We start from the raw sequence: 26,549 nt of genomic DNA on the forward strand, positions 1-26,549 counted from the left end.
AATTTAGAAAGTTTTAGCCAATCGCTTTTGTTCAGGTTTGGGTTGTGAATGTATGCTTCACAGCTTTCTTTGTAGTCTTTCCAGAACAACATAATTTTTGTGTAGCAATTTGGTTTTGTTCCACTAAATCCTGTGTTGTGTAAATAATGTGTGGCTTGCTAAACTGGATTTGTTGGGTTCTTTAAGTAAAATGTATTCCTTATGTTCTTCAAGACGAATTTGTGCAGATTGACCACTTTGTCCATAATAACATAAGCTATATGAGCAGGAGATTCTGTAAACTCCAGGATAAGAAAGCGGAGGATATCTATTTTTAAATGAAATAAGGAAGGTATTAAGTTTGCAAACTGGACAAAAAGTGACTTGTACATTAATCTGTCAAAGTAATCTTACTATTTTTTCTAAAAGTCCTTTAGCATATGGAATACAAATTCTGGCACTTTCTTCTTGAGGCAGATTAGGAGAATGGCCATAATTATTATTTTTTCGATAGTTTTTGCATTATAACCATTAGTGATAAAGGTAGTTCTGATAATAAACAGTTCGTTTAAAGGAGAATCTGTAGAACATATTTTATGAGCTCTATAAACTAAAGATTTCATTACACCATATGTCTAACAAGAGTGATGAAGTGAGTTAGAATCAATGTATTTACCAGCATGAGTTGGTTTTCTCTATACTGAGAACTGTAGATTACCATTTGGTTGAATACAGAATGAGAACATCCAGAAAAGGAAGACAATTGTTATCTTCTACTTCCAGGGTAAATTTGATTCTTGGGTTTATTAAATTAATTTTTTCATGAAATTCATGAAGATTGAACAAGGAGGAGTCCATACAGCAACTACATCATCAACATACCTGTACCAACTGATCGTTTAGGTGAAAAACATCCAGAATGTGTTGTTCCATAAAGTAATTGGCTAGAGTCGAGGGAAAGGGGAGACCCCATAGTTGTTCCCTATACTGTTTGTTCTGGCATTTAAAGTATCCTGAATGAATGAATTAATAAAGTCAAATAATTTTACAATATCAGAACTACTTTTATCACTAATGGTTATAATGCAAAAACTAATCAATAATTATGGCTGTCGTCCTAACCTGCCTCAAGGAGAAATTACCATAATTTGCATTCCATATCTTAAAGGACTTCCAAAAAAGTAGAAAGATTATTTCAACAGATTAATGTACAAGTCGCTTTCTGTCCAGTTCACAAACTTAATACTTTCCTTATCTCACTTAAAGACAAATATCCTCTTTTTTTTCTTATGGAGTTTACAGAATCCCCTGCTCTTGTGGCTTATGTTATTATGGACAAACTGGTCAAGTTGCACAAATTCATTGTGAAGAACATCAGGAATACATTTCACTTAAAGAATCCAACAAATCTGGTCTAGCAAGCCACTCATTATTTTTAAAACACAGGATTCAGTGGAACTAAACCAACACAAAAGTTACTTTCTTCTGGAAAGACCTTACAAAGAAAACTGTGAAGAACACATTCACAATCCAAACCTGAACTAAAGTGATGGCGTAAAACATTCCAAGTTTAGGGAAGTTATATTGGACCCTGTTTAACCAGCCCCCCCCCCCCCACCAGCTGGCATGAATTCAGCTAAATTCCCAACTGCCAGTCCATCCTCATTCATGTGGTCCTTAATTTGTAATTAATCTTTTGCTTATATTTAAAAATAATTTATTACCTAAATCAATTTCTTGTAATTTATTTTGAATAGCTATTGATGCAGGTGGAGCTATTCTCCTGCAGTCGATAGTGCACATAATATCACGTGCTTTCAAATTGAAGTGCAGTTCTTTTCTTTTTTGTTTTCCTGTAACTGTATTGACAATGGTTATGAAACTTTTTAAAAAAATAATAAATAAAAAAATAAAATATACAAATAAAGACATGAAAATTAAATGTATGTGATTCAGGTAGTAATATTCTTCTACCGGAATGTTCCACGTCTCGATTTTTAGACAAAGTTATGCAACTAGTCTAGAGAAATTACTAAGAAAAATTGTGGAAGGAAAACTTGAAGAACAAGCTGAACAAACATAGGTTGTCAGGATTAGATTTTCACTTCAAGACAAATAGTGGAGAAATCATGGAAATATAAAAAAAGATCTGTAAGTTTTGTAGATCTGGAAAAGACACAAGACAACAGAGATCCAGTTCAAAATAGCTACAGTTTATGATGTAAATGGGACATTATATCAAGCAATACTTAGTCTATATTTGAGTTGTAAGTCAGCAGCTAGAATTGAAGGAGGTACAAAAAGATGGTTTGACATGTAAATCAGGTGAGAAAAGGTGTACATTATCTTTGCTGTTACCATTTACATGGATCATGAAAGAAAGTGGTATTAAACTAGACGTCAAAATTGGAGATTTTTATGCAGATGTTATTCTTCTAAATAAATCCAGAACAAGTTTGCATCATTTCCTAACTAAATTGAATAACTGCTGGAATGAATATGGTATGAAAATCAGCAATAAAAAAAAAATTATGAAAATAAGCAAGAACACAGAAACTTTCACGTTCATTCTCATTGGAGAACCTATAGAACAAGTAATAGTTCAGCTATTTAAGTACAGTTTTTGATGGCAAAGATGACAAATTAAATTTGGAAATAAACAACAAAATAAGCAAAGTCGATGTGGTAGGGTGTCAGCTGAATAAATTTATATGGAATAAGAAAAAAATTAGCCAAAACATTAAAATAAGAGTCCACAAGACAGCATTCAAACCCTTTTAAGTTATGAAAATAAGAGCTGGGTTAGAAATATAGCACTTGATCAAAGATTAGACTTCTGAGAAAAAATTATTAGAGGCCTGAACAGATGGCATCAATGGCAGATTCATATTAAAAATATTATTATTATTACATGACACCTCCAGAGAGTCCAAAGACTCATCGAGGGCACCTACTCCACAATTCTCTCTCTCCACCACTCAATCCACCAACTACAATGACTGCAACTACTTTCATCATCTACACCAATGCCACACCACTAATATTTTTTAAGACAATCACAAACATGCATGCCCAAAGTAGGATTCGAACCTGCAACCCTTTGGCTGGAGGGTGAATATGCTAGCCACTCGGCTAACCAGGCTGGCTCAGATAAAGAGCAAATAAAGAAAAATAAAGAATTAGAAAATTACTTCACATTGTTAGCATTTGGGAATGTTAGGTTATTGGAGCTAATCAGAGGTAGAATGGTCACTTAAACCAAATGGGAGAAGAAAAGTTAATTAAACAGACATTTGAGACCAAGATAGTAGGGAAAAGACTAATAGGAAGACCAAGATCTAGACGGATTGATTCAGTCAGAAGTGCTTTAGAATAACAAAATGTTGCATATAACAACATTGAAGCGTTGACAAATAACAGATTAATTTGGAGGAAAACTGTTTCAGGGAGATTAAAAATAATGCAAAAATTAATTATGTAGTGCTGTCATAGCAACCTGAACATTCCTTGCAGGTACATATCAGAAAATTGATAAGTTGATTCAGTAGGTATGAATCAGATTAAGAATAGTTATAATCTCACTTCTTGATCATAATCATTACCAGCAGCTACACATATTTTGCAGGCTTAGAAGAAAGTGGAAGAGTGATGGAAGCCAGTTAAGCAGACCAGTGCTTGTGAAAATAAATGTGAGTGAGCATGTCACACAAAAGATCATCTATTATCTAGATTGTCTGTGGAAGTTTTATTAGAATAAACTTATGGAAAAAAATATTTCCCACCACACTAACACCAATAACAATTCTACTGGAAGAAATAGAGTAAAAGCATTCAAGATATGTGATTATCATTTCACTTGAACTGTTCCTTGATTTATTATAATGATAAATGAAAGTAAGCAGTATAAAAGAATTATTATGTTTTTTAATATGGAATCACTATTATTGGATACTAAAAATGTCAGTTTTGATCACAACCAAAAATGCAATTTCTACAAAGATGAACATTAAGCAAAATCAGAATGGGAAACAATCTAGAGTAGGGCTCCACAAATATGCTCATCCACATGCATATGACAATTAGATTTTTCTAGTTGGTGAGTAGTGGCAGACTGGACAAAAACTTCTCCAACCACAGTACAATAAGTAATTACTTTACAGATTTCCTTTAGGCAAGCACGTTTTTTTTTGCAAGGTAAGAAGAATTTGCATAATTAGTTGAGCCCTGGTCTAGAGGTTGGTTGAATAATAGTTACGACACATCAAAAAAAATCATGTACAGTAAAAGAGGAAGAAAAGAAAAATCCATTGCAGAAGTGATCAAGCCTTTGTCCATATTTACTAATTAATGGGCAAGAACTGTTTGGTGAACTATACTTTAGTATGGTAGGAAATCTCATCCATAAATATGATAACAGACAACTTTAAATTTAAATGATTTAAATGGATTGTTATGTTAACATTGTTAAAATACAAATTAAAAAAAAATTAAGATTCATCAGTCATATTTCTCCCCATTCTTTAATTCTAATGACCTTGCACCGTTTTTGTTCTTGCTATTTTTCCAGGATTTCTTTTTTTAATAGACAAGGCAATTTGAAATGCAATTATGTAAGTATCTTCATGGCATGATAACTCAAGGAATTCTAGTCTATAGCAAAGAGAGCAATAAATGGAAATTAGAAAATAAATGTGGCGGAATAATATAAACCATATAGGATTTGATTTTTCTGCCATTACCGTGTCACTTGTATACTGATAATATTATAAGATTTTGAAAGCATGAAAATATTTAACCGCTGTTAAATTAAAGACTGTTAAAGAATAATGGATAACTCTGATGCAGCCATATTACAGCAATATCTATGAATATGGTATAAATGGAGGGAAAGTGAACACACTAGTTTGTTATTTCACATTTTGGGTCAAAGAGATACTGTAGGGATATATAAGTAGATACAAACTATTACAACAGGTCACTAGGAGGTTCTTTGTCTTAAAAAATTCCGCACAGTTGGAAAACAGACAAATTAGAAATGTCTTTTTTTTTTTTTCCTTTCTTTCTTTCTTTTCGTGCATTTCAGGACTTCTATAGCAAATGGGATAATTTCACACTTAACAATGAAAATCCATCTACTACCTCGACTTTCATCATGCAGACCACAGTGCGATTTGAAGAGCTCTACTAGCAGAAATATTATTCACTTGACCACTGAGCTCATGTATAGGATGAAGCTCTCCATTCTTAAATGATTCATCAGATCCCATTCAGGGAAGACACAAAAGTGGTCCTCAAGTCCAGAGAACAGTACCATGAATAATGATCTGGACAAGGAATATTAGTTATGAAAACAAGTGAATGCAAGTTAAAAGTTGGTGAACATAAGAAATAGGAGAAGAATATAACCTAAAGAGAAGCAATTATGACTTGCAGAAATTAAGTAAAGGTGTGGGAATGGGGGGGGAGGGTCATCCTTGGGAGATAAAATTAAAGCAACTTAGGGTTCTCATTTTGTTTCTTCTATAGATTACATAAAAGAGATAAAAATAAGTTTCAAGGAAAGAGATTATGAAAAAATCATTTGAATAGTGATTCCTAAGAGGAAAAAAGACTATATGCTATTGCTCTACAATATTTCTTAAAAGAAATATAAAACAAACGGTGGCTCTATCCAATGCAGTAAGACGAATCTTATTGGACTTTTTACTTTGAGTAGGTGAATGAAAATTATAAACATTTTACAGATGTTCTTTATTACCTCTGTCTTTCCAAGACTTCCATCCTTCTCTGTTAACTCCTTCTGCAAGTTTAAATTTTGAGCCTCCAAAGCATATATTTTGTTTTTCTGCAGTTCAGCCATTTCCTTTAGTTCTGCATCCTCAGTTATATACAACTCTAATTTCTGAAGCAGTTCTTCAGAATATGCCTATCAAATATAAATAAATAAAAACTCATTATCATTAATTACAGAATTCATTCATTTTCAATACTGTACACCAGTTTTTCTTAAACTATGTTCTATGGAACCCCTAGAATTCCAGGGAAACATAGGGTATATATATAGTTATATATCAGACAGGAAATTGAAGTTCAAGAGCCATATAGCAAAAGTTGCAAATACAGATGTTAACTCTGTTGCAAACTCAGATGATAATTGCAATGCTGAAATGAACCTTGACATGTAAAGATATAGAAGTAATCTTGCCACCTTACAAGCATCTGATAACACCTCACGTTGAGTATTGTGCAAAGGTCTGGTCTTCTGGTTTCTATGGTGGTTCTGATACAGTGGAGAAAGTGCAAAGGAGAGTATTAAAGATGATATTGAGATTGTGGAATACAGATTATGAAGACAGAAGATATGTGGACCGAAGAAACTAGCAAAGGAGAAAGGGGAGAGAGGGGGATAATATGAAACTTACAAACTTCTGAAAGGATCAAACAGGATATCAGTAAATAGAATTTTTCATTTTATGGAGGATGGGGAAAAGATGAGAAGGCATTCTCGGAAGTTGAAAATGAATGTCGTTAAGAAGGGGATGAGAGCTTAATTTTTCTCTCATAGAGTGGTGCATGATCGGAATGAACTGTCATTGGATGTAGTGAGCACATATAGTGCGAATGAATTCAAGTGGGTAAATGACTGGGGCAGAGTTATCATACGAACCATCAATAAAAAGAAAAAAAAAAACAGTTACAGACAAATTTCTCTATTGAGATCCAGTAAGATGTATATTCTACAGAGGTTGGAAGAATAAGCTGGATTCAGGCCAAAAAGGATGTGTCTCAATCAGATTTGTGCTTTAAAAAACGAAGATATCAGAAGAGATGCCAAAGTGGCAGACACTGAAGAAAACATCAATACTGACTGATTTAACCAGAGAAATGAGTGAGGGTGTCAGCAAGGACAGAAAGAGGAGCCAAGGGGAAAGCATACTGAAAGTTCTTGGCGAGAAAGTCAATATAAAAAATAAAAATATAAGCAAAACAAAAGTCACGGGCGGCATTGATAACAACATAGGTGATACATATCAAGGAGTAATTTGTGCTAAAGGTTAATAAAAAAAAATTAATGGATGAAAGAGTACTATAAACGTAATCAAATGATAAATAACATGAAAACTGAAGATATTCTAGTTCTCTGAATTAATCACCTTGAAAGACTGCTAAATAACAGTAGTAGAACAATGATAAAAAATATTCTGGAAGAATGTCATCAGGATTACATATCAGTACATGATAAGAATGATAAGAAGAGATCTCCAGGTAGTCAAGAACTCATCAAGGGAATCTGTAGATCACCCAAACCAGATATCCTGCCTTCTCTTAAACTCATTCATACTGGATTAATCACACACAAATACATGGACCAATAGAAGACAAATATATGGATGCTTGGGAAGCAATCATGTTTTCTATAAGGTCCATGCTAGGGCAACTTGTAAATGCCGGCGAGTGTATTCCCATAAGCTCTCTGGTCAAATGTTGTATGAAACTTTCATAGCTTCTACATTCAGCTTTGAAATAATGCTGGATTTAATATCCATTTAATATCCACTTCATTTATATAATTTTGCATCGCCGAACTGAAATCTTCTGGCTCTTTATTTTTAGTAACCAATTTTAACTTCTGGATCTGAGAGATGGGGTAGAAATAAAACAACTGACCACAGACTACACCATATGTTGTGTGGTCAGTTGTTTTGAGAAAAATCAGAAGAATGAACAGATGCCATCAATGGCAGAATCATATTATAAGTCAAGATATTCAAAAGGAATTTGACAATGCATTCAGCAAGGCACTGGCAAAGCTAATCTGCTTTATCATCATCAAATTTACTGATATGAACCCTCAAATGTTACATATCAGGAATAAAGTTTTGAATGGTTGTACAGGATATAGGTACTATATGAAGACTTTACATTACTAACTTTGTATCAAAAAATTTTTCCTCCAAATTATTCTGCTATCTGTCAAGATTCTAATACAGTGGTATCTCGCTAATCCGAACTAATAAAAACCGTGCTCGTTCGGATTAGCGAATGCGAATCCCCCCCCCCCCCCCCAGACAACAATAGTTAGTGTTTAAGACAAAAATAATCAGATTCTAATGGTACATTAATTTAATTCTGTAAATAAATGAAGTAACTGATAGAAAAAAGCTACTGTACTGTAATGTAAAACTTAAAAAATAATACAGTACACAAGTTTATTTTAGTAAAAAATTTAGTTTGTATGTACCTGTATTGTTGGGATTCTGATTTAATAAGATTGCATAATTCAGTACATAACTTAATTTGCGTAAAAAATATCACTTTCTTACACAACACAAAAAAAAAGTTTCACAAAATAACACAAAAAGTTTTTTTTTTATTTCTTTGTAAAAAAAGTCACTGCTTTTCTTTTGCTTCTTGGAAGCTAAACTTTTTGCAAATGCTTCTTCTAGGAGCTGCATTAACAATAAAATTTTGTGGAATGGCGTATCATTCCGCTTAGCCCATTCTATACAAATATTAAAACTTTCAACTGCGTCTTCATGTTTTACTTTTTTTGTTGTTTCGAGTTCTTTAACATCATAATCATCTTCTCATTCATTCTGTAGCATCATATTTATAATTTCAGCATCTGATTTGATTTCGAATTCACTTCCGGTTCTGTCCGTAAACAAATGTTACGGAATATCCATTCCGTAACATTTGTTTGTGAAATTTCAACATCTGGATTTATATTTTTAACCAAATTATGCACGTTTTGAATTTTCTCTTTTTTGTGTATCATCATAGTTATACTGTACTGTAATAATAACAATAAAATAAATAATAATAGTTAAAATAATAATTATTAAATAAAAATAATACTACACAAAATAATAATAGGTAATAAATAAAACTTTTTTTTCTTTCAAACCGCAGTTCGGATTACTGGAGGGTTCGGACTAAAGAGGTTCGAATTAGCGAGATACCACTGTACTATCAGTTCTTATATTCTGGACTTTCAAGGTATTTCTAACTACAATCCACCTACATCTTGGCATTTCCATGGGTGTCTTCTCTACTATCAAATGTGTTTTACTCAAATTTCCTCTCCCATTCTGTTTAAATGATCATGTCACTTGAGAATAGCTCTGCTGACACTCATGAATGCTAACAAAGTCAAGCTCCCTTTCTAATATCTTCATTTTTAACATGATGCTATCATTAACGCCACTATTCACTCTTCTAATTTTTTCTCAAACTCTCATATCCCTAGTCTCCAGGCTCTGATCAAATGTTTTATTTATAAAACTTATCTGATCCATGGGTTAAAATTGGTTTGAATTAGTTTCTTTTATTTCATAAAAGTTTATTCAACTGACTCACTGCCCACTACACTAGTTTTGCTTATAACAAGCAAAACTGTGCATTTCCATATTTCATTTGCCATCTTCACTAAAAATTGTGCCCAAATAGCTGAACTACTTCACTTGTTCTATAGGCTTCCCATTCAGTAAACAGTTAAAAGTTTTCAACGTTCTTGTATATTTTCATAATTTTGTTACAGCAGTTACTCAATTTAGTTAAGGAATTCTGCAGCCTTGAACTGGATTTATTTAAGAGTAAAACATGATCCATAATGTAAAGAGCAAATTTTATATCAAGCCTAATGTCATCTTCCTTCATAATGTGATCCATATAGATGAAGAATAACACTGGAGATAGCATGCATCCTTGTCACACTTGATTTTACATCTATCTTTTTGTATTTCCTTCAATTCTAATTGCTAACTTACATTTATTTATTGCTAACTGACAACTCAAAGGTGCTATTGGTCACTTAAATACAAAGCGAGAAGAAAGGTTATCAAGTTAGCAAGACATGTTTGATGTAGATCTAGGTAAGTTGAGGTTGTTTGGAATTATGACCAGCTACAGCTTGGTCATGATTCCATGTGTTCTTCTATCCAGTTTGTCTCCTCTGCAGGATTAGAAACCCACATTTCCATGAGGAGAGAAAAAACTATTTCAGTAGCACTGGAGCTGATGAGGTTATTCTCACTACATTGCAACACAGAATGCTTAAGCATTACAAGGTTTTACAAACTAAATAGAAAGAATGGAGTGCAATGTGATCAGGGAAGGATTTGAAGACGGTGAGAGAAGATCATTTACATACAGCAGTAAGAGAGCTTATGAAAGAACATAGTAGGGAAATTCACTTTAAATATTACGAACTTTAAACTAAGACAGTGGTTCCAAAAGTTTCCAGCCTGACTAACTTTTAGAGGGTGATAGAAAGAAAAGAACTGTGTCACTTTTCAACATAATCTCCATTTACTTCAACAGACTTTTCACATCACTGAATAACATTTCTATGCTGTTGAAAAAATAGTCTGACTGCAAAATGGCTTAAAACTGCATCTTTCACCTCATTGTCATTTGCAAATTCTCTTCCTCAAAGGTCTTTCTTCAGTTTTGAGAAGAGGCAGTAGTCACTGGATGCTAGATCTGGGCAATAGGGTGGGTGTTCAATCTCCTGGAAGCCACAGTCCTTCACTGCAGCTTTCGCAACAATAGCCATATGGACTGGAGCATATGACTATTGTTCAGGCGAAAACCATGAATCATCATTCCTCATCTCTCTTCCTTTATGGCGTTGTGCAGGAGTGAAGCATAATATTCTTCATTCACCAGTAGTATTCCTTTCCTTGAAGTCAATCAAGAGAATTCCCTGGCAACCCCCAAAAGATTGTTGCCATGATCTTCTTGGTGGACTGAGTGACCTTGGCTATTCTCGGTGGTGCTTCCATGAAATGGTGCTGGTTTGCACCTCCATGAATTCTCTTTTGGAAAGAGGATCATAATAAAGGACCATGGTTTCATCCCTGGTGACAATGGATTCCAACACTTTCCTCTGATTCCCTTGGCAAAGTTCTAAAAACTTCCAGGAACAGGTCACATGATGCTCTTGAATTGAAGACAGAAGTCAGAGCACCCACCTTGCACTGACCTTCATCATGTGAAGCTTTCCATGAATGATGCGAAAGATTGTTGCTAGAGAAAGCCCCAACCTTGCTGGGATTTCTTTGAGCTTCAGCCATCTGTCACCGAGCAGTTCCCCAACAAGAGAGACATTTTCCTCAATCATCATTTCCACTAAAGGACCATAATGAGGATCATCGTCGATGTTCTCTTCAAAGGAAACTGTTTAGCCCATTCCTTCATGATGGAATATGAAGGAGGGGCTACCTCATAAATATCCAATTACTGTTTGATAGCATTTGGAGAAAGCCACTCTTTGGTGAAAAACTTTATCACAGTGCAGTACTCAATTTTTAACATTACAGCCACTTAGCATGCCACATGTTAGTTAAACAAGTACCTCCAACTGAATGACACAGGAAAAGAGTTGAAACTAGTATGCTAACCTTCCCATAGATGGTGCTATCTGTCATACACAGAAGCATTTTAAAATTGGAGTGAATTTTGTATGTCAGGTCAGAAACATTTGGAACTATCTCGTATTTCCTAATACCATGATGACTAGCAGTTTAATATTATAACGTTAAGCCACTTTTCATTAAATTTTAACTTAAATATTAACTTATATAAAAAGAAATGTTCAGAGTACATAAAAAAAAAATCTTCAAACCACTGTTAGATAAATTCTAAATAAAAACTGATTACAATTTACCTGAAGAGAATTCCTTTCTCGCCTTAAGTCCTCCAATTTTTTTGCTAACTCTTCTTTTTCTGTTATAAGAATGTTAATTCTTGCTTCCATCTCAAGAATAATACATTTATGCTTTTCAAGATCTTCTGTCAACTCCTCAATTTTTGCTCTACTTTCTGAATATCTATCTTCATGCTGTGAACAATCAACTTGAATATCTTCCAATTTTTTTGTGAGTTTCTGTGTTCTATGTGTGCTTTCCTAAGATTAATGAAGAAAAAAAGGGAGTTAGTATAAGAAAATTAAATTTTAAAAAATAAAAAAAAAAATGATAAAATCATTAGTCCATCCACAGTACAAAAGCATTATAGGCGGGTAGGAAACACATAAAAAGTATGGAGAAAGTTTTGTCTCACAAAAACAAACGTGAAAGGCTGAGATTGAATAACTCAATGATTGGAAGAGTGGGGTGAAAAGTAAGTAAACCACATACTGAGTTATCGTCACTGTGGCCAAACAAATATGCATACCATAAAATTCATTACCCATACACAATGGCATCCAAAAGCTATGAATAAACTATATTTTTATCACTATATGAAAAAATTTCTTTACTATATTTGCAAAACTTCAAAGCTATATAACTGAGAGGAGCCCTCCATATAGCCTTTAAAGGAATGCATAGAACTGACAAGGGCTTCTGACCTAACGTCCAATCCTCACCCTCTCGTGGTGCATCCTGTTGGGTATCTACCTGGATATTGAATGAATGAGGATGGGCTGGCAATTTGGGATTTAGCTGACCAAATTGTATTCTTATTGGCTTAAACCAAAATAAAAAATGATGGTACAACATGACAAAATTTCATGCCGGCTGGGGCGTCGCCCGGTTAAACAAGGTCCCCGTTGTTTTCATCAGAGAACCAAGACAAACAGCGAAAAGTCAGCTGCTGGAACAAATATAAAAACACACCCCCAACGCAACATCACCAGAGTTAAAGATCGGTACTATCAATATAAGAAGCCTGAATGGAAAAGAAATGGAGTTAGCTGAGGAATTAGATAAGTACCAGATCAACATAATAGAGGTGACTGAAACAAAAAAGAAAAAAACTGGTGAGATCTTTCTGAGCAATAAATACAAAATGTTATATTCAGGCAATGACAATCAAGGAAAAGAAGAAGTAGCCATAGCATTCAACACTAAATACGACGCTAACCTTCTTAAATGGTAGGCAGTCTCAAGTAGAGTGATGTGGGCAAATATCAGAATGGGGAACTGGACAATGACACTTATTTGTGCCTATAGTCCCACGGGAGGTTCTACTAAGATAGAAGTGGAGAGATTTTCTGATGATTTAGAGAAAGCAACTGACACAATGAAAAAGGAAAAGATGGTCCTTGTTGGGGATCTGAATAGAAGAGTAGGAAATGATTGCCAGACATACAAAAATATTTTGGGAAAATTTGGAGAAAAGAGCAAAGCTAATAATAATGGCAAATACCTGTTGGATTTCTGCTCAGGACATGGACTGGTTATTACTAACACCATGTTCCAACATAAAAATGTGCACAAATTCACATGGAGAGAAGAGGCAAGGAATAAGAAAAGTCTCATTCACTATGTTATTGTTGATAGTGATGTTTTCTCACTGGTGCAGGACATCAGAGTGCACAGAGGATTTGAAATTGGAAGTGATCACTATTTATTCTTGAGCAGGATAAAATTGAATTTCATATTGAAAAGAATAACATTTAAGAAGTTTTAAAGTGAATAAAAGTTGAACAGCTCTCAGATGTCAACTGTAGACTAAAATACATAAAGATTATATATGAAGAGAAAATGAGAGAATTTGCGAACAGTAACCAAACCTTGGAGATTCACTGGCAAGCCTTGAAGAAAACACTGATTGTTTCAGCTAGAGAGGCATGTGGTGAGGTTGTCTGCAAGGATAGAAAAATCAGAACTCCATGGTGGACACAGGAATTTAAAGAGGCAGTGAAGGAAAAGAAGAAAGCATATCAAAAGTTCCTCACAAATAAGTCAGCTTTTGCTCTTAGAGAATACAGAGACAAATGTAAGAAACTAAACACTGTGTAAAACTAGTTAAACAAAAGTCATAGGAGGACTTTGGCAAGAACATAGAAAATAAATATCAAGGTGGTAAGATATTCTGGAAGTTGTTGAAGAAGCTTAGAAACGGAGGAAAGAGTGTTGTAAAAGGAGTTAGAGATGATAAAGGTGACATGAAAATGGGAGAAAAAGATATCCTTGAAGTATGGAGTAATTACTTTGAAAATTTGCTAAATTAAAAAAGCGGTGATAACACAGTGGTAAAAAACACTCAACAGGCATACAGTCAGGAATACATATCCGTACTTGAAGTAGAAAACGTCAAAGGTTTGAAATGTGGAAAGGCAGCAGGAGTAGATGATATTCGAACAGAATATAGTGGTATAAAAGTCGTACAATGGCTGCACTGCATAGTTCAGAAAGCCTGAATAGAGGGACGAATTCCCAATGATTAGAGTAGAGCTCTCATAGTACCCATATATAAAAAGGGAAATAAAATTGAATGTGATAATTACACAGGCATTTCATTACTGCATGTTTCTGGTAATATATATGCAAGTATACTTGCATATATCTTACCAGGCATATATTCATGCATATATCTTCTCAATCGTTGAGAAAAGATTGAGAAGAATTGTGGAAGAAAAGCTTGGTGAAGAACAAGCTGGATTCAGGCCAAATAGAGGCTGTCAGGAACAGATCTTCAATTTATGACAAATAGTTGAGAAAGCATGGGAATATGATAAAGATCTATATTTAAGTTTTGTCGATCTGGAAAAAGCTTATGACAAGCTGCCAAGAGAGAAGCAATTCAATACTTTACAGTTATATGGTATCAAAGGGGCATTATATCAAGCAATACTTAGTCTTTATTTGAGTTGTAAATCAGCAGTTAGGACTGAAGGAAGTACAGGAAGATGGTTTAATGTTAAATCTGGTGTGAGACAAGGATGTACATTATCCCCTCTGTTATTCATTATCTATATGGTTCACATTATGAAGGAAAGTGATATTAAACATGATATCAAAATTGGAGATGTTAATGTCAGCTCTTTGCTTTATGCAGATGATGCTATACTTCTAAATAAATCTGCTATAAGTCTGCAAGATTCCCTAACTAAATTGAATAATTATTGTAATAGATATGGTATGAAGGCCAGCAATAAAAAGACAAACGAGTGGACAGACTTATGTGTTCGTCATACATGTTGTTTATTTCTTAATGGTATATATTAGAACACAGAAAAATAAGTAAATAATTAAATCACCAGCAAAATATCAGCAATAAGTTAATAAATTAATTATTTACTTATTTTTCTGTGCTCTAATATATATCGTTAAGAAATAAACAACAATAAAAAGACAAAGACAATGAAAATAGGCAGAATCGTTGAAAATGTCAGCTGCATTGTGAACAGAGAACCTATAGAACAAGCAAAACATTGCAGCTACTTAGACACAATTTTTACTGAAGATGGTAAATTAAATATAGAAATAGACAACAGAATCAACAAAGATGGTATGGTAGGAAGTCAATTGAATAAATTCATATGGAATAAGAGAGAAATTAGTTGGAACACTAAATCAGCTGTATACAAGACAGTGTTCAAACCAGTTTTAACTTATGGATCTGAGAGCTGGGTCAGAAGTAAAACACTTGACCAAAGACTAGAGACCCCAGATATGAGAGTCCTGAGAAAGATTAGAGGAGTGAACAGGTGGCATCAATGACAATATCATAATAAACACGTGGATATTAGCAAAGAACTTGACATTGTCAGCATCCAGGAATGCATTAGCAGAGCTAATCTCAAGTGGTATGGTCACTTAAATAGAATGGGCGAGGAAAGATTGGCAAAACAAGTGTTCTCTGCCAGGTTGGCAGGAAAACGGCCCAGAGTAAGACCAAGATATAGGTGGAGATACTGTACAAAGTGCCTTAGATGATAGAAATATAAGATCTGATAATGTTGGAGTCTTGACAAGTAAGAGACTGATTTGGAGAAAAACTGTAGATAGGAAGTTAGTAATGATGTAAATTTTTCATGTAGTACTATCATATCCTGTACCCCCCCCCCTTGAAGGTACAGGGTAAAGAATTTTATGATGATGAAAAAATGTCATGACTTCAGCCAATTTGGACATAAATTTATTACCATCATATTTATCTTCCTCTTTACAGTGCTGTTATCCCTCTCAGTGTAGGGTCCATTATGTTTATGCAACGATGGAAAACCCCAACCGGCTTGTCACTGTCTCGCAGGCGCAGGGGGGGGGGGGGGGTAATGACTGTAGATGTCTGTATTCATGAGGCCAGTTTGCCTGTTGTGGGGAACAAAATAAACTTGAGTTTCCAGGTGGGAAAAATCCCCTACCTCCATATAAAACAGGCTAACTCTACTTTAGTTGAAAAAACCAGATAAACATTCCTCACATCTCGGACAGAAATTGAACTCAGGGTTTTTCTGACCAAAGGCCTTTGTCTATAACGACTGAGCTACAGAGGCTGTTTACTGCCAATATACTAAATTATATTACACAAAAAATGTGTTATAACTTTCATAGATATTAAATTGCAATAGATTTTTGGCAAAAGTTACAAATTTCCTAAGGAGTTAGTTAAGGAATTAATTTACAGCGCTTATAGAAAACTATGCAGAGGCATTTCAGTATGGAACATGTCCATTCTGAACTGCGATGCAGCTCTTCCATGGAATGCATAGTACCAAGTGATTCAGCTGTTCTTGAGGCAAACTGGCCCCACACCTCCTTCAGAGCAAGGATAAGGCGTTTGTTTTCTGAAGGAGAATTTCAGCAGTCTCCTTATTGCATCCCAAGTGTATTCTTCTATGGGGTTGAGATCTGGGGAGCATGCTGACCACTTGAATTGATTAATATCCTTAGTCTCCATTAGTATCTGCTCGTTTATGATGTGGTGTGGCACTGTCATCCATAAAAATGAATTCTTCACCTACAGCGCCAAGGAATTCGAACATGACGTTGAAGAACTGCGCAATATCATTCACCTGTCATAGTCACTTTTTCCAGCACTTGTAGCTGTGCGTCAATTAAGCATAATGCCTCCCCACACCATGACCCAGAAGCACTGTATCTATCCCTTTCAAGAACATTCTCATGATGGTAAGTAGTACCACTTTCATGCCAGATCAAGTGTCATCTCGAATTCGAGGAAAGACTAAAATGACTCATCTATAAAGAGTACATCAGTCCAATTTGTATAGATACAACACCACTGAAAACATGCTCTATAATGAGCTGTGGTTAAACAGACACAAACTACATGCTGTAGATGTCTTTCCACAGTATGTCAAGATACCCATGTACTTGTGCTTAATGGAGCCAACTTGCAAGCTGACCTGCTGTAGTGTGTCGATTACATTTTGCTGTTATAATCAAAAATCTGTTTTCATGCTCTGTGGTAGAGCGAGGAGACCACTTAGCAAACATTTAGAACACATTCACTAGTTGAAACACTGTCCAGATCCTGGATAGAATGCTATGAGATTCCAAACTCTCTGACAATATCAATATGTGGCCTTCTTCAAGCTTTCCAATAATTCTTCTCCGCATGAAATCATCTAGTAATGTCTTTAAGACATTACAAGACATCCAAGTTTGAAACTTTATTCCTTCACGAAAAGAGCTTTCTTGAAACAATTTTTTTACTGTAAGCCTTTTGGCGTTTATCCTGTTGAGTTATATCATGTGAATGCCTTTGTGTGTGATTTGAAAATTTCAATGTGTACCTGCTTTCTACTTGAAATTGTCATTTACACAAACTTCCACAAGTTGATTTGTCTGAATTTGCAACTTTAATCTCCAGAATTAGTGTTCATTCTTAGGTTTTGGACACCAGTGTATTTGTAAATAATTTGCTCAGTTTACCTTCTTCCTCTCCATCATTCTCTCACAATCATTATATGTATATAAATATATATATATATATATGTATGATGAATTATTGACTCGGTTGAAATACATATTGTGAAAAGAGTTGAATGACTTAACCGAGAAGTAAAAGGGGGTTTAATAATAAAACACAACTAGTTTCGGCTTATAATAGCCTTCATCAGGTGACATTATAAAAGAAAAAACACTAAACACTGAAGGTTAAAAAAAAAAAAAAAAACTATGAACAACATAGAGAGTCTCTATACATAATTAGTATGAAAACGTAGTTGTATTTAAAGCTGTTCTTTCATTTGTTGTTAGGAGAGTGCATGCTTGCAGCATCACGTGAACGCCAGTATATGATTACAGCTGAATGACTATTTGGGAGGTTGTAGCTCAAGTTATTATTTAGATGTTCAGGGTTGAGGATGATTTCCCTAGATTCTACAATTTTTCTCTCCAATTTATCCTGGCAATGAAAGATGTTAGTAGATCTGTCCAAGCGGACTGTATGACTTGGGGTTTCATCATTAGGATTAGCCGAGAAAAGGATATGGCTTGATAAGGCACTGGCTCACTGTCTCTTGTAATCATCACACATCCTAGTCATCACAGAGAAGAAATAAATACATTTAAAGGCAATATATCTATTCCTTACATAAGTTCAGTTTCACAAAAATTAGCCAAGGTTCTAAAAAAATACAATATCAGAACTTTGTTCACTCCACTTCCAAAAATCCGCTCCTTAATAAGCCACCCAAAACGATGTTATCATCATCTTAAATTTCCTGGTGTGTACAAAATTTGACGTGACTGTGATATTCCTTATTTTGGCCAGACAGACAAATCTATTGAATTACGCATGGAGGAACATTGCTAACAAGAGACAGTGAGCCAGTGCCTTATCAAGCCATATCTTTTTCTCGGCTAATCCTAATTATGAAACTTCAAGTCATACAGTCCGCTGGGACAGATCTACTAACATCTTTCATTGCCACGATGAATTGGAGAGAAAAATTGTAGAATCTAGGGAAATCACCCTCAACATCTAAATAATAACTTGAGCTACAACCTCCCAGATAGTCATTCAGCTGTAATCATGTACTGGCATTCACGTGATGCTGCAAGCACGCACTCTCCTAGCAATGCAACAAATGAAAGAACAGCTTTAAATACAACTACAACATTTTCATACTAATTATGTATACAGACTCTCTATGTTGTTCATAGTTTTTTTTAACCTTCAGTGTTTAGTGTTTTTTCTTTTATAATGTCACCTGATAAAGGCTGTTATAAGTCGAAACTAGTCGTGTTTTATTATTAAACCCCCTTTTACCTAACTCTTGGTTTAAGTCATTCAACTCTTTTCACAAATATATATATATATATATATATATATATATATATATATATTATTTTTTTTTAAATATTTCTTTACTTGTTTTCATACATACACCCCTAACAATACTAACATGTTCTACAATGCAAAAACTCAGAATAACAATTCTAGATAAATTTATTTTTAGAATACATATATTTTTCAGTTTCTGGAATGTTTTATAATGATAATAACAATACCGAGAACCTTTTGTGTCTGTTATGACTCTCAGGTAATATGGCAGTAGACAACAGTATGAAAATTAATTCGGTGAACATTGTTTAAACCTGTCTTACATCAAGGAATACTGTCATACAAAAACTTACACAGGCTGTAAAACAAATGTGCATTGCTTTTTGTTGTGTTTAGTTTGCTTGTAAGTGTTAAATAGCAACATAATGGGCAAAAAGGCACGTGCACTTTCATTACATTAGGTATAAAATATGGACATAAGATTAAATATGAAATCGTCATTAAATAACAAATATAAGGTGCTGTATTCAGGCAATAATGATCAGGAAAAGGAAGGAGTAGCTACAGTATTAAAACCACCAAACATAAGGATAATCTTATTGAATGGTAGGCAATGTCAAGACTATGTGAGTGAGAATGGAGAATTGAACAATGAGGCTTATTTCAGTTATGTTCCAAAGAAAGTTCTATTAAAGAAGTGAGGACTCTTTTGAGGTACAGATAAGGTAACTGACATAAAGAAAAATGGAAAAGCTGTCTTTGTTGGAGATCTAAACAGTAGAACAGGAAATTATTACTAAATATATACTTCTGGGGAAGAATATGAAGATAAATATCAGAAAGGTGGCAAATTTTTTTGAAGGGTGTTTTTCGATACCCTTCAATACCATTTACAGTACTTTTCCTTCATTTACAAATGAAGGAAATGGAATCAGAGAATACTATTCTAGATGCCTGGAGTATTACTTGGAAAGATTGCTAAATGAAACAAGAAGTGATAGTATAGTGGTAGAAAATATTCCAGCAAAACGCAAATCAGAAGTACATGTATAAATCAATAATGAAGTAGAAAAAGCCATCAAAAACCAGAAATGTTAAAAGGCAGCTTAAGCACATGATATTTGGCCAGAAATTCTCATATAGATGTTATAAAAGTTTTACAATTGCAGCACTGCATAATTCACAAGGCCTGGTAAGAAAATCAAATTCCACATGATTGAATTAAGATCTCACTGGTACCATCTTTAAAAAAGGAACATAAAACTGAACATGAGAAACAGAGAGAAATTTTCCAACTAAGTGTTCCAGGTAAGATATATACAAGCATACTTGAGAAAAGGCTCAGAAAAATTGTAGAAAGAGAAATCTGGGGAAACAAGTTAGGGTTAAGCTGAACAGAGGTTGTCAGGAAGAGATTTTCACTTGAAAACAAATAATTGAAAAATCACATGAATATAACAAGAATCTGTATAAGTTATTTGATCTGAAAAATACTTATATAATAAATTATATGAAAATGGGATATTATTAATAGGAGGTGCTATATTCAGATGGTTCGATGTTATATCAGGTGTGAGAGAAGGGTACACATTAAGGGTGGAGACTGGAAACAAGAAATATCAAACTTGAATATCAAGTTAAATATCTCCAAGTTTGATATCAAACTTGCAGATATTGAACTCAGCTCTTCACTTCAGGCAGATGATGTTATACTCTTAAATCCAGTACAGGGAAATCTACAGGATTTCCTAACTAAATTGAATAAGTGCTGTAATAAATTTGGTATGAAAATCAGCAGGAAGAACAAAAAATTAGTTACATCCTAAATGTGGAACCTACAGAACAAGTAAAACATTTCAGCTATTTAAGCAAATTTTTGTAAAGATGACAAATGAAATACAGAAATATAACAGAATAACAAAGGTGATATGGCAGCCAACTGGAACAAATTTATGTGGAATAAGAAGCCTTAGAGCAAGATGTGTCTTAGAAAACTGAAATATAAGATCTGACAATACTGGGGTACTGATAACAGATTAATTTGAAAGAAAACTCAATGGGAAGTTAATAATGATGTAACCTTATTATGTAGTTCAATCATAATATCCTGTAATTCCTGATATGTACACCTCCTGGGAGTACATATCAGGATTTGACAATGATAATGGCAGAATAAGAAGACTAAGCAATTAGTCAAACATTAAACCAGCTTCAATTATGGATATGAAAGCTGGAATTAGAAAATAAAACACTTAATTGAAGACAGGAGACTGCTAATACGAGAGTCCTGATGCATATTAGGGAAATTAACAAATGGCATCAATGGCAGAATCATATTACAAGTGAGAATATTAAGAAAGAACTTAACATTATTAGCATTTAGGAAAATGTGAAAAGCGTTAATCTCAAGTAGTATGGCCATTTAAACAAAATGGAAGAGGAAATGTTAGCAAAACAGGCATTTGTTGCCAGAATGGCAAGAAAAAAAAACCCAGAAGACCAAGATTTAGGTGGATTCATGCAATAAGAAGTACCTTAGAAGAATGAAATATAAAATCTGATAATATGGAAGTCCTGAGAAATCACCAATTAATTGGGAGGAAAACTGTCGATAGTAAGTTAATAATAATGTAAACTTTTCATGTAGTCCTATCATAATGCACACTCCCAGTCCCCAAGGGTACACTTATTCAATTTAGTTAGGAAATCCTGTAGATTTCCTTGTACTGGATTTAAGAGTATAACATCATCTGCCTTAAGTGAAGAAGTGTATACTAGGAATTTAATGATGATTCTCATTACTGCTTGTGGCCTGTCTTGTAGAGATAATATATCTCAACATATTTGAAGAAAAAAGGCCGCCCATATGTTTCAGATTGCCAATGATTTGACAGAACACCCACAGAAGGCAATAACCTTATAACACATTTAGTACTGTGAATGGGATATAAAAACTCTAAATGAACTTTTTCAAGCTATTTCAGATCTCCAATAAGCAAGATAACCGATTAATTTTGAAGAAACTGTCTATGGAAGTTGGCAGTTTCTTCAAAATTAATCAGTTATCTGTCAAGATTCAAATGTTATCAGATCTTTTTCTCTTCTACAGCATTTTTGATGTGTTAATCAATCTGCATCTTGGTCTTCCTCAGGGTCTTTTTCCTGCCAAATTGGCAAAGAAACCTGTTAGCTCATTCTTGAATGCTAACAATGGTAAGTTCTTTCCTAATATCCTCATTTTTAATGTAATACTGCCATTAATGCCATCTGCTCACTCCACTAATCTTTCTCAGAACTCTAATATCAGAGGTCTCCAGTCTCTGATCGAGTGCTATACTTGTAACCCAGCTCTCAGATCACTAAGTGAAAATTGGTTTGAACACTATCTTGTTTTAACACCATTCTGACTAATTTTTTTCTTATTCCAAATAAATTTATTCAACTGGCTTCCGATCATACCATCTTTACTAATTCTGTTATCTATTTCCATAGTTATTTACTATAATCACCAAAAATTGTGCTTAAATAGCTGAAATATTTTAATTATTCTATAGGTTATCCATTCAGGATACAGTTGTTAGATCCTAAATGGAGAGCATTACAAGTAAATTCTTTATTCAGGATATAACATGATACCTACTACTAATTAAGGAGATATCTGCACATCAGCTAATAATTATGAAGCATTGTTTTATGTTATGTAATAATGTGTAGTCCATGTGTGCCATATAGTGAGAGTTATTGTTAGGTTATTTGTAATTCCCAAGTAAGCTGTCTAGTACATTGCGAAATTCTGAGAAAAATTATAAGTAGTAATCCAGAATTATCGCGTATAATCTGTACGAGTCGAGCGTAGTGGTGGAGGCTATACCTATGCAGAAAAATGATGTCAGAGCGGCTACCTAGAATAATGTAACCTGACAGGTTAGGGAGAGTGTAGGATCACCCAAAGGGCATGAACGATGGGGTTCGTGGGTGAAAACCACATCGAATAGAGGGCACCCGAATAGGGCGAATAAAAGATGAAGCACGCCGTTTTAGGGGGCTTTTTGACCTTTTGATCTTCGGTTGCTGGATTAGAGTTTTAGAGGGAGTTGGTGGAGGATTCATGGGAGAGCGGTGGGCCGACTACGGTAATGACGGATGGCAGGTTCTTTTCTTGAGAATGCTTGAAGATTTTCAAGCAGAGCTGATCGCGATACGACAGCCTATGTGGAATTGAGCCTTAGCAGAATGTCCCATTGGAGAAAGTTTCCTGCGGAGCAGTAGACAGCATGCAACAGTCAGAAACGATTAGAAAAAGCGTAGTACATCGCCAGGCACAAAGACGGCCGAAGAATAGGCAAGTAAGGTAATCCAGACCTACATGAGATGGAGGCATGAAATCTGAATAGATCCAGTAATGTAAGAGTTTTCGTTCTATGTTAAAATTCGTTTAGAAGAACAAGAAATTTGTGTGCATTGTAACTAAAGGACACTAGTAGAGAACTTTTAGTGAGAATTTGACTGAATTAATTAAGCCCTTGTGGAACAAAGAAGAGTTGTTAATAGGCAGTAATTTGTGAATGGCTAGACTTGCTAAAAATGAAATTTAGAATTAAGATAATTATTGATAGAGTATTAATGAAAGTGTTCAATGCATGTTCTGTGAATAACTTGTGAAAGGAATTATATAGTAGTAGTATTATGCTTAAACCTAATCTTATCCTCTCATAATTGAAGGATTTAACTTACTCAGATTCACTGTGATTTAGTATAACCCTTAACTTAGAGTGAATTTTGATCCATTGAGTATTCTGACTTACATAACTGTAAATGTTTTATGTTTTCCAATAAACATGTTTTGTACCTTATACCTGAGTTTATGCGTGATTACGAATTCAAACCACCACTTATGAAATAGAACCTTTTTGGAAGGAAGGAAGTTAGATATAATTGCTTAAGTGAGATTCGGTCTACGACTGCTAACTGAATCTGCACAGCGCTAGCGTGAGATAAAATAACTGTGTGTATCCCTTTAGAATTAAGAAATATTTCCCTGAACAAGAGTCTCTTCTGTTATAGGATATTGGCTGGCACAGCAAATCATAAATTTTGCCAATATCTGAAGAGGAGATAGATCTAAATTAATATCTTAAGGGCACAACAGCAGATTAGAAGGAGAGTTATTATAGAGGTAGAACAAGATATAATATAGAGAAAGCAGTGACATAACAATAGAGTAGCCGGTTGGATTTTGATGGTATAAGGTTTTAAGTAAGCAAAAGGATAGATTCAAGAAACAGTAAATTAATGTATAATAAGATAGAACAACTATTTAACAATAGACATTACTATTTAACACAGTTGATGTTTTTAATTTTTTTATGTTTTTGCCAATTTTCACTGTCTTTGTTTTTTTTATAGCTTATTGAAGGCTTGAAAGAGTTCCATGTTTGTCTCTAGAGCAGAGTTTCCATACTGTTTAAAAAAATTCTTTAAGAAAAAAAAAACTAGCCTAGCCATAAATATTGTCACAACTTGAACAGCATATAAACCTTTAAACTATCAGTAAATCATTTACAGCTTTCAGCACATACAAACCACATTTATACGTGCATATTCTGCCATACTCAATGTTCGAAATGTTCCCCCTTTTGCATTCACATACACCCGAAGTCTGAGGCCACATTGATGGCAGCATGTACAATATCCAATAGAAACGCTACCACTAACTGCTCAAATCCATCTTCGTGGCTAGCAATGCATGGGTGTCATTTCTTGAAGATTACTCCCTCAAGCTCAACCACAATTTGAAGTCCGACAAATTCAGATCGAGACTTCCAGACATCTAATCAGATGGTCAGGCACATTCACCTCCAACCACTGTTGTATAGTCCTTGCTCTGTGTGCAAGGGTTGAGTCATGTTGGAGGTCATAAAACAAGGTGTTCAGGGGCAATACCACAAGTTCTAGTATAGCATATTAATACATTATGGTAGAGGTTTTTACCCTATTCTTGCAAAAATGCAACTTGGATACCAACTGGTACTTAAACCCTACACTGCCACCAAACCATCACTGATGGGGGGGGGAATGATCTGAATCATGGATGCAATGGCAAATGCTGTGCAACCATCCAAGGCATATTTCTGATCATTTTGGAGGTTAAACGATTCTTAAATTGTGAAAATCTTCTCATCTGTTCAGGGATTCTGTCAGATGAATACACAAGAAATTATAAAAAGAGCAGATATTAAGACGGGAAAAATGAGAGGCCATCCCTGGAAGTTGTATAAAGATGTGGTGAAGAAGAATGTTAGTAGATTTTTTTTTGCATGGAGAGTTAGTGGGGAATGAACTGCTTCAGTGCATTGTGAATGCAGATAATGTAAATAACTTCAAAGCTCATTATGATAGACATGTTGCTGTGGACCTCCCATGATGAGCCTATGAACTACCTGGAGGTTACTAAAATACTATTACTACTAATTATAAAGGTCTTGCAACAGCTACACTGCATAATTCAGAGGGCCTAGTCAGAAGGTTGAATTCTAGATGAAGTACAGCTCTCATAGCTTCCATTTATTAAAAAAAAAAAAAAAGGGGGGGGGGGTAAATAAAGCTGAATGTGAGAATTACAGAGGAATTTTTTAACTAAGTGTTCCAGGTAAGATTTATGCAAGCATACTTGAAAAGAAGTTGAGAAGAGAAACTTGAAGAACACGGTGGGTTGAGGCCAAATAAAGGTTGTCTAGATTTTTATTTTATGACAGATAGTTGAGAAATAATGGGAATTATGACAAGGATCTGTACTTACGTTCTGCAGACCTGGAAAAGGCATATGACAAGGTGCCCAGAGAAAAATTTTCAGAATACTACAATTATATGGAGAAAATGGAATATTATACAGAGCAGTATATAGTATATATTTAAGTTGTAAGTCAGCAGTCAGAATTAAAGAAAATACAGGAAGATAGTTTGATGTAAAATCAGGGGTAAAACAAGGATGCACATTACCTTCAATCTTATTCATCTATATGGATCTCATTATGAATGAAAGTGGCATTAGAGCAGATATCAGAACTGGAGATGCCAAACTTAGCTCTTTGCTTTATGCAGATGATGATGTATTCCTAAACAGATCTAGTGTCACTCTCCAGGATACTCTAAATTGAATAACAGCTGAAACAAACTGGCATGAAAATCAGCAATAAACACCAAAAGTATGAAAATGGTCAGAAACACTGCACACATCAACTACATTCTGAATGGAGAACCTATAGAAAACAAGTAAAATATTTCAGCTTTTAGAAACAGTTTTTAGCAAAGATGGCAAGTCTGGAAACAGACAACAGAATAAACAAAGCTAGTATAGTGAGTAGCCAGATGAATAAATTTATATGAAATAAGAGAGAAATTAGCCAAAACATCAAACTAGCAGTATACAAGACAGTGTTTAAACCAGTTTTAAGTTATGGATCTGAGAGATGGGTTAGAAATAAAGCAACTGACCAGACTAGAGACCACAGATATGAAGAGTCTGAGAAAAATTAGAGTGAACAGATGGCATCATTGGCAGAATCATATTAAAAATGAAGATA

General features: G+C 34.4%; 1 protein-coding gene across 1 annotated transcript in view; it reads right to left on the minus strand.

Moving 5' to 3' along the window:
* LOC150110362 (uncharacterized) overlaps positions 1-26,549 on the minus strand; it is a 259,624-nt gene that overhangs the window by 132,813 nt on the left and 100,262 nt on the right. The window contains exons 4-5 of the mRNA XM_090399055.1: positions 11,651-11,890; positions 5,738-5,905 (exon numbers count right to left, since the gene is read on the minus strand). Coding sequence (XP_090255181.1) covers positions 5,738-5,905; positions 11,651-11,890 — 408 coding nt within the window. The remainder of the gene's footprint in view (positions 1-5,737; positions 5,906-11,650; positions 11,891-26,549) is intronic.

The sequence above is a fragment of the Typopeltis vanoorti genome, chromosome 1 (genome assembly GCF_054136105.1).
Source record: "Typopeltis vanoorti isolate ZY-2024b chromosome 1, IOZ_Tvanoo_1.0, whole genome shotgun sequence".
Lineage (NCBI taxonomy): Eukaryota > Metazoa > Arthropoda > Arachnida > Uropygi > Thelyphonidae > Typopeltis > Typopeltis vanoorti.